This window comes from Oncorhynchus gorbuscha, linkage group LG26, assembly GCF_021184085.1.
Source record: "Oncorhynchus gorbuscha isolate QuinsamMale2020 ecotype Even-year linkage group LG26, OgorEven_v1.0, whole genome shotgun sequence".
NCBI classification, from domain to species: Eukaryota; Metazoa; Chordata; class Actinopteri; order Salmoniformes; family Salmonidae; genus Oncorhynchus; species Oncorhynchus gorbuscha.
The window spans coordinates 3,729,851-3,747,702 of record NC_060198.1 but is presented as its reverse complement, the minus strand read 5'-3'; the positions used below and the strand labels follow the sequence as shown (position 1 = coordinate 3,747,702).

The 17,852-nt window shown below is 42.8% G+C and overlaps 1 protein-coding gene across 12 annotated transcripts in view; it reads left to right on the top strand.

Annotated features, from left to right (window-relative positions):
* The first annotated feature begins 2,405 nt into the window (after positions 1–2,405).
* Positions 2,406–17,852, top strand: part of LOC124015058 (nuclear factor 1 X-type-like) — a 170,025-nt gene continuing 154,578 nt past the window's right edge. For 4 of the 12 annotated variants that reach the window (XM_046329958.1, XM_046329961.1, XM_046329954.1 and 1 more), the window contains exon 1: positions 2,414–3,526. In XM_046329958.1, coding sequence (XP_046185914.1) covers positions 3,524–3,526 — 3 coding nt within the window. In that variant the 5' untranslated portion in view covers positions 2,414–3,523. Of the gene's footprint in view, positions 3,527–17,852 lie in introns of all 12 variants that reach the window. The other 8 variants (XM_046329963.1, XM_046329960.1, XM_046329969.1 and 5 more) reach the window with 6 other exon arrangements.

Genomic DNA, 17,852 nt, shown 5'->3' with positions numbered 1-17,852 from the left:
GTTTCATATTTGTTATTGTGGTAAGCTATATTCTATCGGTGAAATGACCTACAACAGACGGCAAAAGAGAAACGATTGGAATTTGGAATCTCCATTCTATTTTGATTGCTTCAGAGAGAACATTTGTCTAAGGCCTGTGAAAATCAATATTACCATGGTAAAATAATGTTGCCAAAGATATACATATTTGAGAGAGATTTATCACAATGTTTTTGTTTTGTTTGTTAAAATGAGTTAGGGGAAATAACTGGCCTAACTGTGCGAGGATTAAGTTAAACTCTGTTTGTCTTTCGTTTCCAGGCTACACTCCTCAATACACTGCAGTCTATTTCTTATGTTCAAAAGCAGAGCATAAACTTTGAGGGAAATGTTTTGTTGCGTTCTTGACAGACTTTCTCCCGCACCACCCTCCCCCCACACCTTTTAACCCTCTCGTGTTAAATGATAACTTAAATCATAATTCAATTAATGAATAATAGATGAGGCCAAATGCGTTGGGAGGTCAATGTTCAATAATTCATCACGCCGTTATGTTACTCCTGATGTGATGTGCTGCAGGAATGTCATTGCGTGTCTGATTGAATAGCTCCAGATTATTTCATCTCAAACAAACCAAAGATTAGACCTCAACGTATAAAGAAAGATATATTTAGCGTATCAAAATCAATGTATTGTTTGTATTGGTCCCCACCCATGTTGATGGTTGTATTTCTTAGGCCTCAGCTATATGTGGCATGTCTGGTTGACCAGCTCCAGCTATATGTGGCATGTCTGGTTGACCAGCTCCAGCTATATGTGGCATGTCTGGTTGACCAGCTCCAGCTATATGTGGCATGTCTGGTTGACCAGCTCCAGCTATATGTGGCATGTCTGGTTGACCAGCTCCAGCTATATGTGGCATGTCTGGTTGACCAGCTCCAGCTATATGTGGCATGTCTGGTTGACCAGCTCCAGCTATATGTGGCATGTCTGGTTGACCAGCTCCAGCTATATGTGGCATGTCTGGTTGACCAGCTCCAGCTATATGTGGCATGTCTGGTTGACCAGCTCCAGCTATATGTGGCATGTCTGGTTGACCAGCTCCAGATTGGAGTCCGGATAGTATCAACCTCAAAATAATAACAAAATCAGTGAACATTTATCGTTAAAAGGGATTATCGTTTTTTAATCAAAAATACATAAATAGCCTATTTAGAAGTTGTTGTTTTTTTTTACGCGTGTGGGGAGGCCTTTTTGTGGTGTGTGTGTGTGTGTGTGTGTGTGTGTGTGTGTGTGTGTGTGTGTGTGTGTGTGTGTGTGTGTGTGTGTGTGTGTGTGTGTGTGTGTGTGTGTGTGTGTGTGTGTGTGTGTGTGTGTGTGTGTGTGTGTGTGTGTGTGTGTGTTTTGTGTCTTCAACCTGCGTTGCAAATTTGATTATGACTGCAAATGAGCGGCATATCAGTCCTATATAACCTTTTGAAAAACTGCACGAACTCCCGAAAAGAATAGCCACGCAGGACAGACACAGAACAATAAACCATTTATGTGTTAAAACCCAACTGCATGGGTTAAATTCCATTCCTGAATTCAGTAATGTCACATCAATTGTCCTGCACCTGTTAGCTAAATAAACTTAGGTGGATGGCCTAAACTTTCCTCAGCTTGTGTCTTGATAGTCAACTTTTTTTTCTGTGATACACTATTAGAAAAAAAGGTTCTGGATAGAACCAAAAAGGGTTATATTGCTTGCTTCATATGGCACCCATAAATGTTCTATATAGAACCGTGTTGTAGGGTTCTTTGATCAGAACCCCAGGGGTTCTTCTTCACTGAACCAAAATTGGTTCCATATAGGGTTCTATGTGGAACCAACTTCGGTTCTAGAACCTTAAGGGGTGCCGTATATGAAGTAAGCATAGAACTATTTTTGGTTCTATCCATAACCTTTTTTTATATATTCCAATGTGGGATATTCCAAATTCAATTGCTATTGCATCCATGATCCATACATATTCCATATCATTTTCTATAGGCTCGGAACTTTGAGGCGTTTTTATGAGAACGTCTGGGAAGGCCTCGGAGCGCGCGCTGCCTCATCTCACCAAATGTGTGGCACTGCCAAAGGCCGCGCAAGGCCGCGCACTCTGGCCACTTTAGAAACTGTCGCTGACCCAAATGACCTAGAAATACGTCATTATTTTGAATGTTGGCATAGTTATTAGGTTTCTATCGACTGCAGTTCATGAATGTCACTATGAAACACAGGGCAAAGTTCCAAGTTGAACTAACTACCTGTCCTGACCTGGACTATTCCACTAGCCTACACCTGACACCTCTATCCTTTACTCATCTCCCTCTTTCTCTCTCCGTTCCTCTGCGGCTGGTAACGGTAGCGCAAGACAGTACAGGCAGCCCGTAATCCCCGCTGCCCGTGATTTAGCCCGAGCCCGCATAATGCTCCTAAACCCCCAGCTGCTACCCTGGCCACTTGCTCCCCGCGACAGACTGCGAACAGTTCGCGTTATTAATAATTCAACCAACTCGACGCTTCCTCGAGACCACGACCGGCTGATCGCTCTGACCGGCCCCGACGCTAATAAGGCTATACAACTGCCATCATTCTTATTCCATTTTAAAGGGACATTAACCTCATTTTGTGTCGCTGATATTGGGGAATAAACCGCTATCAGTATTGATATTGGAACGTAGGCTACGGCTATCGCATCAGTAGGCAGCATTTTACACGAGGATTTCTCGACAGGTCTTTGTTGCAGCGGTGTAGGCATTTTGGTATCTCGGCAATGCAATAACGATTTTGAAGACGTCTCTTTCATCTCGTACGCTTTGAGGAGGAGGAGGCGTGGGACCAGGGGACTCTCCGATTGTGGATCAAGAGTGAGTGAGAGAGGGGGACAAGGGGAAAGCAGAACGAGAAGACAGACAGTTGGACGAAGAGATTGGGGTGTTAGTTTGGATACACATTTTGGAAACGGGAGCAGAGAGCTGTTATTTTGAAGGTGGAGAAAATACATAAACACAAACTTACTTTCTATCTTATCTCCGTCCACACATTATTTTACCTATTTGTGAGACGTTTGTTGGTGGTTCGGCGTCTCTCTCACGTCACTGATTAGTTGCAGAACTTTCTTTCACTGCTCGGTGTTGAAGGCAGCAGGACTTGGACTCGAACATCTCCCGAACTTCTTGGGCCGTCGACGAGCGTTGACGATGGATGCAACTTGTGCTAACAAGTGAAAAGAAGAATCCAGAATCACTAGGGGAAGTAGGGAGTCTGCTGCTACGCTGTCCTTCCTTTCCTTTTCTCTCGCAGAAGAGAAGACTAACTTTTTCAAAGACCGTTTTCTGGGCCACAGGCCGACTTGTTTAAAGGACTTGTTTTTGCTTCCGGTAACACCGAAGAAAAAACAGAGTCGCGCTCTCTCGCCCTCTTCTCTCCCTCTCGCTCTCTCTCACTTTTTTTGGAAGCAGAATTTTTAAAGTAAAATGGGTCTTTGAGAGAGTTGGCACATCTCCCTGCGCTATAATGGTACGTGCTATGTAAATTAATATCATCACTGGAGAAATCCTTTCAAAGCATTGCCATATTATTTCTAAGGTTGATATGTAGAATACCTTTACACTTTAACAATATGTTATAATTATGTTACAATTAATTTAAGAGGAGACTTATTTGATTCACGTCGTCAAAATCTACATCTCAGTCAAAAGAGGAGTATTTGTTATTGATTAGACTAATTACTTTAGTGCCGACAGGTGTATTATTGTATTATTTAAGTCATATTATTGTATTTCGTGTGTGACTGTGTGACACTAAACGGTCAAAAGTGAAGCACCACAATGCAAGCAAAGCTCACCTGTATCCCCGATGCTTGCTATAATTGTCTACTATAATTGTCGAGACAAGTGGTAACTACTCAGTTTTGTTACTGTGATGTGTCTGACTATCATAAACAACTTATTATCCCACATGTATTTTCTCACACTCTTTTTATTTAAACCACTCTTTTTAATTAAATGTAGGCCTGTTATTATTTATATTATAATTTATTATAATACATTATTTTACATGTATTATAACATTTATAATATTTTGCCTATATGCCTATTATTTATTATTATCGAAGTCAAAATAAACATGAGGCTAATGTAAAAAATTAAAAAATAAACATTGAGAACAAAATAGTCGTCTGAATATAAAACCCATGTGATGACGAAGTGGCGGGATGCTGGGTCTATTCTGCGGTGGTTAGCCTACATCAAAAAGAATAACCAACGACTACAGCATGTTTTATCGTTCAAAGAGAGCAGTTTGACAGGCCAGAATATGGGACAGTGCGGGTGGTTCTTGTGTGTCGGAGACCAAATGTTCAACCTTTTAGAAGCTTCATTGTCTGGGGTGCATCTCTTTCAAATCAAATACATGTGTATTTGTTGTGTATGTGTACACAGATTAGCATATGTTAAAGTAGGTGCAGCGAAATGCTTTTGTTCCTAGCTCCAGCAGTGCAGTAATTGTCTAACAGTACAATAGGCCTACTAATACACAAATAATCCCGATCTCTTTCTCTTACTTTCGGAATTGTCTATTTTTCCCCTGTAGCCTGTCGGTTGTATTTTCATCAATGGGTCGGCTAATTGAGTTGCGTAGTTGATGACACTTCATATAGGCTTCCGAAAAGGGAGGGGGAAGCGGGAATAGATTCCCCCTCAGTATTGATGTGTTTATAGTTCATAGGCCCGTTCAAACCATCCAATGGAAATCAGACTTGTTTTTTTTGTTGCCAGAAGCATGTGGTTACTTTACCACAAGCTATAATAATAATATGCTAATAATAACGAGAATAATATATGATATGGAATCAAATTTAAATTGATAATCTAAATTAATAATATAGCCTAAGATATATAGCACATAAAATACATTGTGTGTACAAAACATTAGGGATGCCTGTTATTTCCTTGACAGACTGAGCAGGTGAATCCCAGGGAAAACTATGATTCCTTATTGATGTCACCTGTTAAATCCAATCAGTGTAGATGAAGGAGAGGAGACAGGTTAAAGATGGATTGTGTGTGTGTGTGCCATTCAGAGGGCTAATGGGCAAAGACAAACTATTTAAGTGTCTTTGAACGGGGTACTGTATGGTAGTAGGTGCCAGGCACACTGGTTTGAGTGTGTCAAGAACTGCAACGCTGCTGGGTTTTTCACACAACAGTTTCCTGTGTGTATCAAGAATGGTCCACCACCCAAAGGACATCCAGACAATTTGACACAACTGTGGGAAGGATTGGAGTCAACATGGGCCAGTATCCCTGTGGAATGCTTTTGACAACTTGTAGAGTCCACGCCCCAACAAATTGAGGTTGTTCTGAAGGCAAAAGGGGGTGCAACTCAATATTAGGAAGGTGTTCCTCTCCTTAACTCTGACTGTTCCTAACCGCATTGAATTACCATTGTAATCTCTGCATCATAACTCTTCCTTAATATATGATTTGATATGTAAAAGGGACAGATGCATTACACTTTGGATAGTTCTGTTTAGCTTTTAAATGCATTGTCTGGTTTGTATACACTCAGTGAATATAGAAAAATCAGTATTATTCAAGAGGTCACTAATAATAATATATTTTAAGTCCATAGTTAACATTAATTAAACAATGCCATTTTCTGTGTATTATTCAGGCAGCATCAGTAATAATACACTGTAACCTACACTCCAGTCACATTAGGAGTTATATTAGTGTAGTCCTAGGCCTTTTCTTGAAGCCTGCTGTCTGAGGCAAACACCCACCTCTGAAATGTACTACTTGATAGGGTGTGGGGTGTGTGTCTGATGTGATTATTCAATCTACACAGCCCGTCAGTCTGACTGGCTCTCATCTGCACACATGGAATCTCACATCACTGACTCTCAAACATACAAACATAACATGATTCATTAACAGGTTATAACTGTAGGGCTGTGACAGTCATGGCATTTTGGATGATGGTAATTGGCCAGTCAAATGACCGTTGTCACCGTAATAACCGTTAAAATAGCCCCAAACCAGCAAAGAGGAGCAAAACAGGAAGTAAATATCTGTGCTAAAATTTGTTGATTCAACTCAACTGAAATGACAAAAAATACACTCCATTTCATGAGCCACATCAGTTAACATAATTTGATTGAACATTCTACATTACCATAGAAATTATTGAGTGTACCCATGAGTTTGACAGTCAAATTGCCAGTGTTAAGAGGTTCCAAGCCTGTTCTATTCATTCTGTTTCTATGTGCTGCTGCTGCATTGTGGAGACCGTTGCCTAGGCAACCGAGACTAGTTTGCTTGTTTCAGCAAGGAGCAATAAAGTTTCATCATGTTGTTAAAGAGTCCATGTTAAGCCCAAAACAGACTCAACTGCATGAATGCCCGGCCTTCCCGTCTTCAGTCAGCTGTTCGTTCCACACAAAACGTTTTATTTTTAAAAACGGTTATGACGGTTATTTTACTTTCATGAGGAGTCTTCATCCATAACCATATGGTAGTTGTGTCAGCACTATGTTATAGGTGACTTAGTAAATACTGTAGAGCAGCATTTCTCAAACTCGATCCTCCGGACCCCAAAAGTGCACCCTCGGGGTTCTGATGACAGAGTGAGGAAACCCTGCTATAGAAGGACAGGGACGTAAAAACAAGTTCCTGGGAGACAGAAAAGTTGATCCTAACAAATGGTTGGTTCATGCATCAGTGAACACGATAATACAACACAAAACATCATTACCAGCATTGACAAGCTTCCCTGTAGTCTATGTTGTGGTTATTATTAGCCTCCGATTTGAACTTTGAGCTGACTCGTCTGTCAAGTGCATTATTGTAATTGGTGAGTTGGCAAGGGGGCGTAAACCTCAATATTACATCATCACCATGACATTTGACTGATTTGAATATCTGGATTCTATTTCTATGGGCTCACCGTGTGTTCTGTTATATGCCCCATTGAAACGTGTGTTACAGTTATATGCCCCATTGAAACGTGTGTTATTATATGCCCCATTGAAACGTGTGTTACCGTTATATGCCCCATTGAAACGTGTGTTACCGTTATATGCCCCATTGAAACGTGTGTTACCGTTATATGCCCCATTGAAACGTGTGTTACCGTTATATGCCCCATTGAAACGTGTGTTACCGTTATATGCCCCATTGAAACGTGTGTTACCGTTATATGCCCCATTGAAACGTGTGTTACCGTTATATGCCCCATTGAAACGTGTGTTCCGTTATATAGCGGTCCTTCTGTAGCTCAGTTGGTAGAGCATGGCGTAGAGCATGGCGCTTGTAACGCCAGGGTAGTGGGTTCGATTCCCGGGACCACCCATACGTAGAATGTATGCACACATGACTGTAAGTCGCTTTGGATAAAAGCGTCTGCTAAATGGCATATATATTATATTATATTATATGCCCCATTGAAACGTGTGTTACCGTTATATGCCCCATTGAAACGTGTGTTACAGTTATATGCCCCATTGAAACGTGTGTTACAGTTATATGCCCCATTGAAACGTGTGTTACCGTTATATGCCCCATTGAAACGTGTGTTACAGTTATATGCCCCATTGAAACGTGTGTTACCGTTATATGCCCCATTGAAACGTGTGTTACCGTTATATGCCCCATTGAAACGCTTGTGTTTTGTAATTTTCTAATGGGTTGTGGTAAACTCTCCCTGTGTTAGAGCTCAGAAGCAAATTACTCCTCATGATCAGCCTATTGTGGGAAACAATGAGGTTATTGTAACCAGGAGAAACATTATTGTTGAGTGCACATACCACAGTGTGATTTCACGTTGTTAGAGAGTGTGGTTTCACTAGTAAGTTACCACACTGTGGTTTCACGTTGTTAGAGAGTGTGGTTTCACTAGTAAGTTACCACACTGTGGTTTCACGTTGTTAGAGAGTGTGGTTTCACTAGTAAGTTACCACACTGTGGTTTCACGTTGTTAGAGAGTGTGGTTTCACTAGTAAGTTACCACACTGTGGTTTCACGTTGTTAGAGAGTGTGGTTTCACTAGTAAGTTACCACACTGTGGTTTCACGTTGTTAGAGAGTGTGGTGTCACTAGTAAGTTACCACACTGTGGTTTCACGTTGTTAGAGAGTGTGGTGTCACTAGTAAGTTACCACACTGTGGTTTCACGTTGTTAGAGAGTGTGGTTTCACTAGTAAGTTACCACACTGTGGTTTCACGTTGTTAGAGAGTGTGGTTTCACTAGTAAGTTACCACACTGTGGTTTCACGTTGTTAGAGAGTGTGGTTTCACTAGTAAGTTACCACACTGTGGTTTCACGTTGTTAGAGAGTGTGGTGTCACTAGTAAGTTACCACACTGTGGTTTCACGTTGTTAGAGAGTGTGGTTTCACTAGTAAGTTACCACACTGTGGTTTCATGTTGTTAGAGAGTGTGGTGTCACTAGTAAGTTACCACACTGTGGTTTCACGTTGTTAGAGAGTGTGGTTTCACTAGTAAGAGTATCTCGGTAAAGACAGACATGTAGGGACAGAGTTAATGTGTTACATACATTAATACCACCCTTCTACTGTGTAACTAGGTGTATAGTGTTGGCCTATAGGGATCTCCCTCACTACTGTGTAACTAGGTGTATAGTGTTGGCCTATAGGGATCTCCCTCACTACTGTGTAACTAGGTGTATAGTGTTGGCCTATAGGGATCTCCCTCACTACTGTGTAACTAGGTGTATAGTGTTGGCCTATAGGGATCTCCTCACTACTGTGTAACTAGGTGTATAGGTGTGTTGGCCTATAGGGATCTCCCTCACTACTGTGTAACTAGGTGTATAGTGTTGGCCTATAGGGATCTCCCTCACTACTGTGTAACTAGGTGTATAGTGTTGGCCTATAGGGATCTCCCTCACTACTGTGTAACTAGGTGTATAGTGTTGGCCTATAGGGATCTCCCTCACTACTGTGTAACTAGGTGTATAGTGTTGGCCTATAGGGATCTCCTCACTACTGTGTAACTAGGTGTATAGTGTTGGCCTATAGGGATCTCCCTCACTACTGTGTAACTAGGTGTATAGTGTTGGCCTATAGGGATCTCCCTCACTACTGTGTAACTAGGTGTATAGTGTTGGCCTATAGGGATCTCCCTCACTACTGTGTAACTAGGTGTATAGTGTTGGCCTATAGGGATCTCCCTCACTACTGTGTAACTAGGTGTATAGTGTTGGCCTATAGGGATCTCCTCACTACTGTGTAACTAGGTGTATAGTGTTGGCCTATAGGGATCTCCCTCACTACTGTGTAACTAGGTGTATAGTGTTGGCCTATAGGGATCTCCCTCACTACTGTGTAACTAGGTGTATAGTGTTGGCCTATAGGGATCTCCCTCACTACTGTGTAACTAGGTGTATAGTGTTGGCCTATAGGGATCTCCCTCACTACTGTGTAACTAGGTGTATAGTGTTGGCCTATAGGGATCTCCCTCACTACTGTGTAACTAGGTGTATAGTGTTGGCCTATAGGGATCTCCCTCACTACTGTGTAACTAGGTGTATAGTGTTGGCCTATAGGGATCTCCTCACTACTGTGTAACTAGGTGTATAGTGTTGGCCTATAGGGATCTCCCTCACTACTGTGTAACTAGGTGTATAGTGTTGGCCTATAGGGATCTCCTCACTACTGTGTAACTAGGTGTATAGTGTTGGCCTATAGGGATCTCCCTCACTACTGTGTAACTAGGTGTATAGTGTTGGCCTATAGGGATCTCTCTCACTACTGTGTAACTAGGTGTATAGTGTTGGCCTATAGGGATCTCCCTCACTACTGTGTAACTAGGTGTATAGTGTTGGCCTATAGGGATCTCCCTCACTACTGTGTAACTAGGTGTATAGTGTTGGCCTATAGGGATCTCCCTCACTACTGTGTAACTAGGTGTATAGTGTTGGCCTATAGGGATCTCCCTCACTACTGTGTAACTAGGTGTATAGTGTTGGCCTATATGAATCTCCCTCACTACTGTGTAACTAGGTGTATAGTGTTGGCCTATAGGGATCTCCCTCACTACTGTGTAACTAGGTGTATAGTGTTGGCCTATAGGGATCTCCCTCACTACTGTGTAACTAGGTGTATAGTGTTGGCCTATATGAATCTCCCTCACTACTGTGTAACTAGGTGTATAGTGTTGGCCTATAGGGATCTCCCTCACTACTGTGTAACTAGGTGTATAGTGTTGGCCTATATGAATCTCCCTCACTACTGTGTAACTAGGTGTATAGTGTTGGCCTATATGAATCTCCCTCACTACTGTGTAACTAGGTGTATAGTGTTGGCCTATAGGGATCTCCCTCACTACTGTGTAACTAGGTGTATAGTGTTGGCCTATAGGGATCTCCCTCACTACTGTGTAACTAGGTGTATAGTGTTGGCCTATAGGGATCTCCCTCACTACTGTGTAACTAGGTGTATAGTGTTGGCCTATAGGGATCTCCCTCACTACTGTGTAACTAGGTGTATAGTGTTGGCCTATAGGGATCTCCCTCACTACTGTGTAACTAGGTGTATAGTGTTGGCCTATAGGGATCTCCCTCACTACTGTGTAACTAGGTGTATAGTGTTGGCCTATAGGGATCTCCCTCACTACTGTGTAACTAGGTGTATAGCGTTGGCCTATAGGGATCTCCCTCACTACTGTGTAACTAGGTGTATAGTGTTGGCCTATAGGAATCTCCCTCACTACTGTGTAACTAGGTGTATAGTGTTGGCCTATAGGGATCTCCCTCACTACTGTGTAACTAGGTGTATAGTGTTGGCCTATAGGGATCTCCCTCACTACTGTGTAACTAAATATATAGTGTTGGCCTATAGGGATCTCCCTCACTACTGTGTAACTAGGTGTATAGTGTTGGCCTATAGGAATCTCCCTCACTACTGTGTAACTAGGTGTATAGTGTTGGCCTATAGGGATCTCCCTCACTACTGTGTAACTAGGTATATAGTGTTGGCCTATAGGGATCTCCCTCACTACTGTGTAACTAGGTGTATAGTGTTGGCCTATAGGGATCTCCCTCACTACTGTGTAACTAGGTGTATAGTGTTGGCCTATAGGGATCTCCCTCACTACTGTGTAACTAGGTGTATAGTGTTGGCCTATGGGGATCTCCCTCACATGGTGCTGGAGATACTGTAAATTGGGTGGGTTATGCAGGGTTTTGTTCCAGCCCACTTACACACCTGTGCTGGGCTGAAGTTGGAGATATGTGAAGGGAACAAGGACAGAAAGAAAGGAACATCTTCCTGGGATGAAACACAGCTACAATATATCTGGTATAAATACAATATATCTTTATTGATACAGTACAGCCCTGGTATAAATACAATATATCTTTATTGATACAATACCGCCCTGGTATAAATACAATATATCTTTATTGATACAATACAGTCCTGGTATAAATGCAATATATCTTTATTGATACAATACAGCCCTGGTATAAATACAATATATCTTTATTGATACAGTACAGCCCTGGTATAAATACAATATATCTTTATTGATACAATACAGCCCTGGTATAAATACAATATATCTTTATTGATACAATACAGCCCTGGTATAAATATAATATATCTGTATTGATACAATACAGCCCTGGTATAAATACAATATATCTGTATTGATACAATACAGCCCTTGTATCAATACAATATATCTGTATTGATACAATACAGCCCTGGTATAGATACAATATATATATTTATTGATACAATACAGCCCTGGTATAAATACAATATATATTTATTGATACAATACAGCCCTGGTATAGATACCATATATATTTATTGATACAATACAGCCCTGGTATAGATACAATATATATTTATTGATACAATACAGCCCTGGTATAAATACAATATATATTTATTGATACAATACAGCCCTGGAATAAATACAATGTATCTTTATTCAATACAATACAGCCCTGGTATAAATACAATATATATTTATTGATACAATACAGCCCTGGTATAGATACAATATATATTTATTGATACAATACAGCCCTGGTATAAATACAATATATATTTATTGATACAATACAGCCCTGGTATAAATACAATATGTCTTTATTGATACTATAGAGCCCCACATTAGAGGTGTCATAATACCCATTAAACTTAGCGGTCAAACAGGGAAATGGTTCCAATCCTTTTTCCACCATACATTTTCCCCATAAGAGACTTTATAAACACTTAAAATAAGGGCTGTGTTTCGTGTAGGCTTACCCTGGCGTGACATTTTGATAACCATGTAAATCTCTCTCGGACAAGGTGACTTTTATCAATGTATTCGTCTCTATTTACTCTCAGATTACAAAATGCTGATTAGCATCAAAGTCGACATCAAGGAAAACTACCAATGCCTGCAAGCTCCTGCACATCATCTCTAGCTGATACCTTTGCTAACAGGTATTGTGTCAATTTAAAACTTGCACAAGACAGTTCACAGAATTACCCATTTAAAGAAATGTAGCCAGGTTTTATGGCTATTATGACTCATACTGTGGTACTCGATACAGACTTAGTATAAATACAATGTATGTTTATTGAAACAATTACAGCCCTGTGCTAGAAGTTGGCTATTTGTTCTGTGGTGACGTTTCCTTTAGGGACAAATCTAGGATCCGCTTTCCCTCCCCCAATCCTAACCTTAACCATTAATGGCGGAAACGCTAAACTGATCTAAGATCAGTGTCTAGGCCGTGGGAACTTCACCCTACACCTAGCTACCTGTCTTGTCTAGTATTTGTCACCATGCCAGGTTTATAGTGCATCTCTGGGGCGTGGTGGTGTACACTAAGTCTGTCCCGCAGCCATGCAGTTCTGTATGAACTTGTTCACCCTGTCCTGTTTGCCTTGAACTCTTAGGATGTGAGGGATTTTCTACCTTATGTCTGTCAGTCGGTTAGTCAGGGTAATTGCTGGCCTGGACTGGTCTCCATTGTCAATGCTTTATTCATTCAGCCACCCACACACTGTCAGTCACACACACCACTCACACTTGTTGTGGGTAACGGTACTTGTCGTGGCCACACAACACACATCCACGCATGCATGCATGCACGCACGCTCACACACACACACACACACACACACACACACACACACACACACACACACACACACACACACACACACACACACACACACACACACACACACACACACACACACACACACACACACACACACACACACACACACACACACACACACACACACACACACACACACACACACACACACAGCTATGTCTTACTATACTTGTGTGGACCAACAATTGATTCCCATTCAAAATGTGAACCGTATCCCCTAAACCTAACCTTAACTCCTAACCCTAAACCTAACCACTAACCCTAATTCTTACTCAAACCCTAATCCTAAACCACATTTTGTTTTACAAGTGATGACGAGCAAAATGTCCTCACTTCTCAAAAATGTAGGTGGTTCACTATTCTTTTGAATACTTCTGGTACTCACAAGTATAGTAAACGTGTACACACACACACATAATGAATTGACACTGAAGTGAAGTCAGACATTTTGTAAAGGAGTTTCTACACACCTACAGAATGTGTGTACTACATATTGCTCTAACCACAGTTTACTGTTGTGTAAACCTGCTATGCTATTAAGCAGAAAACAACATTCAGCACCACTCTGTCTTGGCTTCAACATCTGAACCCATTAAACTAATGTTAAACCCCCTAAAAGTGAACTGAAATAATTAGCACAGGCCCCATATCCATTCCAAAACCACACACACACACACACACACACACACACACACACACACACACACACACACACACACACACACACACACACACACACACACACACACACACACACACACACACACACACACACACACACACACACACACACACACACACACACACACAATACTCACCCCCTCCTCCCTCCTCTCTCTCTGGTTTTCTTTTGTCCTCATCCCTCCCTCCTCCCTCCTCCCTTCCTCCCTCCTCCTCCCTTACTCCCACCTCCTCCCTTCCTCCCTGCCTCCTTCCTTCCTCCCTCCTCCTTTCTTCCTCCCTCCACCTCCTCCCTCCCTTCTTCCCTCCTCCTCCCTTACTCCTTCCTCCTCCCTTCTCCCTACCTCCCTCCTCACCCCCCTGAGATAGCGGTGTGAAAAATCACATTTTTTCAACGTTTTCTCCCTGAGGTGGCTCTGGCAGGGATTCACATGCCTTTCATACCCCCCCCAACGCACATGCACACGCACACGCACACACACACACACACACACACTGGAACAGACCGGTTTCGGCCCAGCCTTTGATGTGCTTGCCATCTCATGCAGGTTGGCTTCCTTGGTTTATTGGTGTCTGTGCATACGGCTCTGTGTGTGTGCGTGCGCGTATGGCTCTATGTGTGTTTATTTGGCATCGGCATATCCCGGCCACCAAATTCATAATAATAAATAAAAACTATAATTTTAGTAATAATTACTGGTTGTTAAAGAGAGAAACTGACAATGGTTGGATAGTTGTGATGATTGTTCTGCAGCCAGAATAACTGGTTTGGGAGAGCGGCATCTATCAGGTGTGGTGTGTACTGTGCTGGGCAGCATGTGTGTGAACATGGAAGAGGATGTGTGGGTTTGTGGCTGTGTGTGCATGGGCACGTGTGTGTGTGTGTGTGTGTGTGTGTGTGTGTGTGTGTGTGTGTGTGTGTGTGTGTGTGTGTGTGTGTGTGTGTGTGTGTGTGTGTGTGTGTGTGTGTGTGTGTGTGTGTGTGTGTGTGTGTGTGTGTGTGTGTGTGTGTGTGGCCATTTGTGTAATTATTGATACGGTTCCAATAATTCACTTTTAAACTGAACTATCTGAGGATCAATCCCAAGGCTCAATGGAGGTGTGTGTGTGTGAGAGAGTGAGAGATTGTGTGTGTGAGAGAGAGAGATTGTGTGTGTGTGATTGTGGTTATTAGTGTGTTCCAGTACAGGTTTTTGGAGATCTCACCTCCAGTTGGGCCATATGGTCCACAATACATCCCCACAAAGAATCTCTCTTTTGTTAGTTATACCAAGCCGGATGGCGATTTATTTAACCAACTGGATCTTCCCACAAAAGCATCCATCCTATATGCATCTCACGTCTTTGATATCAGATGGTTAACAAAAAAAAGTCTCAATTAACACATTTGCATTGGGTTGGTGTTGGTGATCCACTTCCAAACAGGTCAGAGAATCTGTGTGCGTCCCAAGTGGCACCCTGTTCCCTTTATAGTGCACTACATTTGACCCGGGTCCATAGGGGTCCTGGTCAGAAGTAGTGCACCTTAAAGGGAGTAGGGTTCCATTTGGGACGAGACCTCCGTTTCCAACGCCTTGGTCTCTTCCCTCTAAAATGTTAATTAGCTTGTGCTTTGAGATATTTCCGCTCAGGGCTGGCCATATGGACCAAGCATATGTTCTGTATATACAGTACAATATATCATTCATACATGGCTCTGGGATGAACAGTGATAAGGGGAGATACATTTGGGACAGAACCGAAGGGAGGTTGGTTCAGTACAAAGGGAGACAGTATATTGTGGGGTCTGTGTTATCCCTCCCTTGACAGGTGGAGAGCATGGTATTGCTTCACCTTTATTCTACTGTGTAATGACAAGGTTTCCGTGTGTTCCACAATAGAAGGACGAGAAGGGATTTCCTGTTGCAATCGTCACACACACACACACACACACACACACACACACACACACACACACACACACACACACACACACACACACACACACACACACACACACACACACACACACACACACACACCAGTAAACGAACCAGCAGCCAATCTCCATCCAACTGCAGAACACCATCTTTCACCGGGCCTAGTAGCATCCTCACACACACACACACACACACACACACACACACACACACACACACACACACACACACACACACACACACACACACACACACACACACACACACACACACACACACACACACACACACACACACACACACACACACACACACACACACACAGGTGCTGTGGCTAAGGTCCATGAGGAGCACAGGCCAATGAGACCTGCTATCTAACACGTGTCCTGGCACTGGACTGGGTGGCAGCATCCCTTTCCCATCATGCATTGTGTTATCAGTGGGCCGCCTCTCCCTCCTTCTCCCTCTCCTTCTTATCCCAGCTCAGTGGTCTCCGCTCTCACTCCCCCCCTCTCTCTCTCTCTCTCTCTCTCTCTCTCTCACACTCCCTCTCCCTCTCTCTCTCTCCCCTTCTCTCTCAACAATGAGAACAGTGTGCCCACATTAAAAATGAGGGCCTCACCGTAAAAATAAGTTTATGTGCTAATAAAGATGATTAGAAATCACACAAACGCAAGAAATGATAAAAACGTTGTGGGCTCAGATTATACCTCCAAAAAATATAAGTAGGAGATAGAGAGTGAAAGATAATATTTATATGTTAGTAGACGGTCTTATGCAGAGGAACTTACAGGCACAATTAGGGTTAAGTGCCTTGCTCAAGGGCACATCTAAATATTTTTTTACCTAGTTGGCTCGGGGATTGGAACCAGCAACCTTTCGTTTACTGGCCCAACCAGTAGGCTACCTGCCGCCTAGCAAGAAGGAGAGCGAGAGAGTGGGATAGAGAGAGGGAAAGGCGAGAGAGGGAATGGAGAGAGAGGGAATGGAGAGAGAGGGAAAGGTGAGAAAGGGAATGGAGAGAGAGGGAATGGAGAGAGAGGGAATGGAGAGAGGGAATGGAGAGAGAGGGAATGGAGAGAGAGGGAATGGAGAGAGAGGGAATGGAGAGAGGGAATGGAGAGAGGGAATGGAGAGAGAGGGAATGGAGAGAGAGAGAATGGAGAGAGAGGGAATGGAGAGAGAGGGAATGGAGAGAGAGGGAATGGAGAGAGAGGGAATGGAGAGAGAGCGTTCATTCCGAGTGGAGGGATATGAATAGCCTTTGTTTTCACCACAACTCAGGGTTGTGTGGTCTGCCAACGTCTGGCTCTTATTATGGGCTTTGTGTCGGCACTGCAAGTGGTGCGCATGTGTGTGTGTGTGTGTGTGTGTGTGTGTGTGTGTGTGTGTGTGTGTGTGTGTGTGTGTGTGTGTGTGTGTGTGTGTGTGTGTGTGTGTGTGTGTGTGTGTGTGTGTGTGTGTGTGTGTGTGTGTGTGTGTGTGTGTGTGTGTGTGTGTGTGTGTGTAGTGTCAGAGGGCATGAACAAATGCATATATGTGTTAGTGATTATGTTTGCACTCGTGTGCTTATATTATATAAATATAATCTCAGTCTACCAGGTAGGCTGTGGATATATACAAGGGGGGTGAGGGCGAGGTTGGCAACAATGTGTGTGTTTCTTTCTCCTGGTCTATCTGGGAAAGTTGTGAAATTGAAATAGGATTTCACAGAACTGTGCAGCTAGCTACCTGGCTGTGGGATTTGGTCTCCAGCTAAACTAAGTGGAGTGGAGTGGGTTAGCCTGATCCAATCAACCACAGCAGAACTGGAAAGAAATGGAGCTATATCTCACACACACATACTGGAGCACACACACACATACTGGAGCACACACACACATACTGGAGCACACACACACACACACACACACACACACACACACACACACACACACACACACACACACACACACACACACACACACACACACACACACACACACACACACACACACACACACACACACACACACACACACACACACACACACACACACACACACACACACACAAACAAACAAAACAGGCCCTTGCCAGAGTCTTCCCTTCCTTTAGA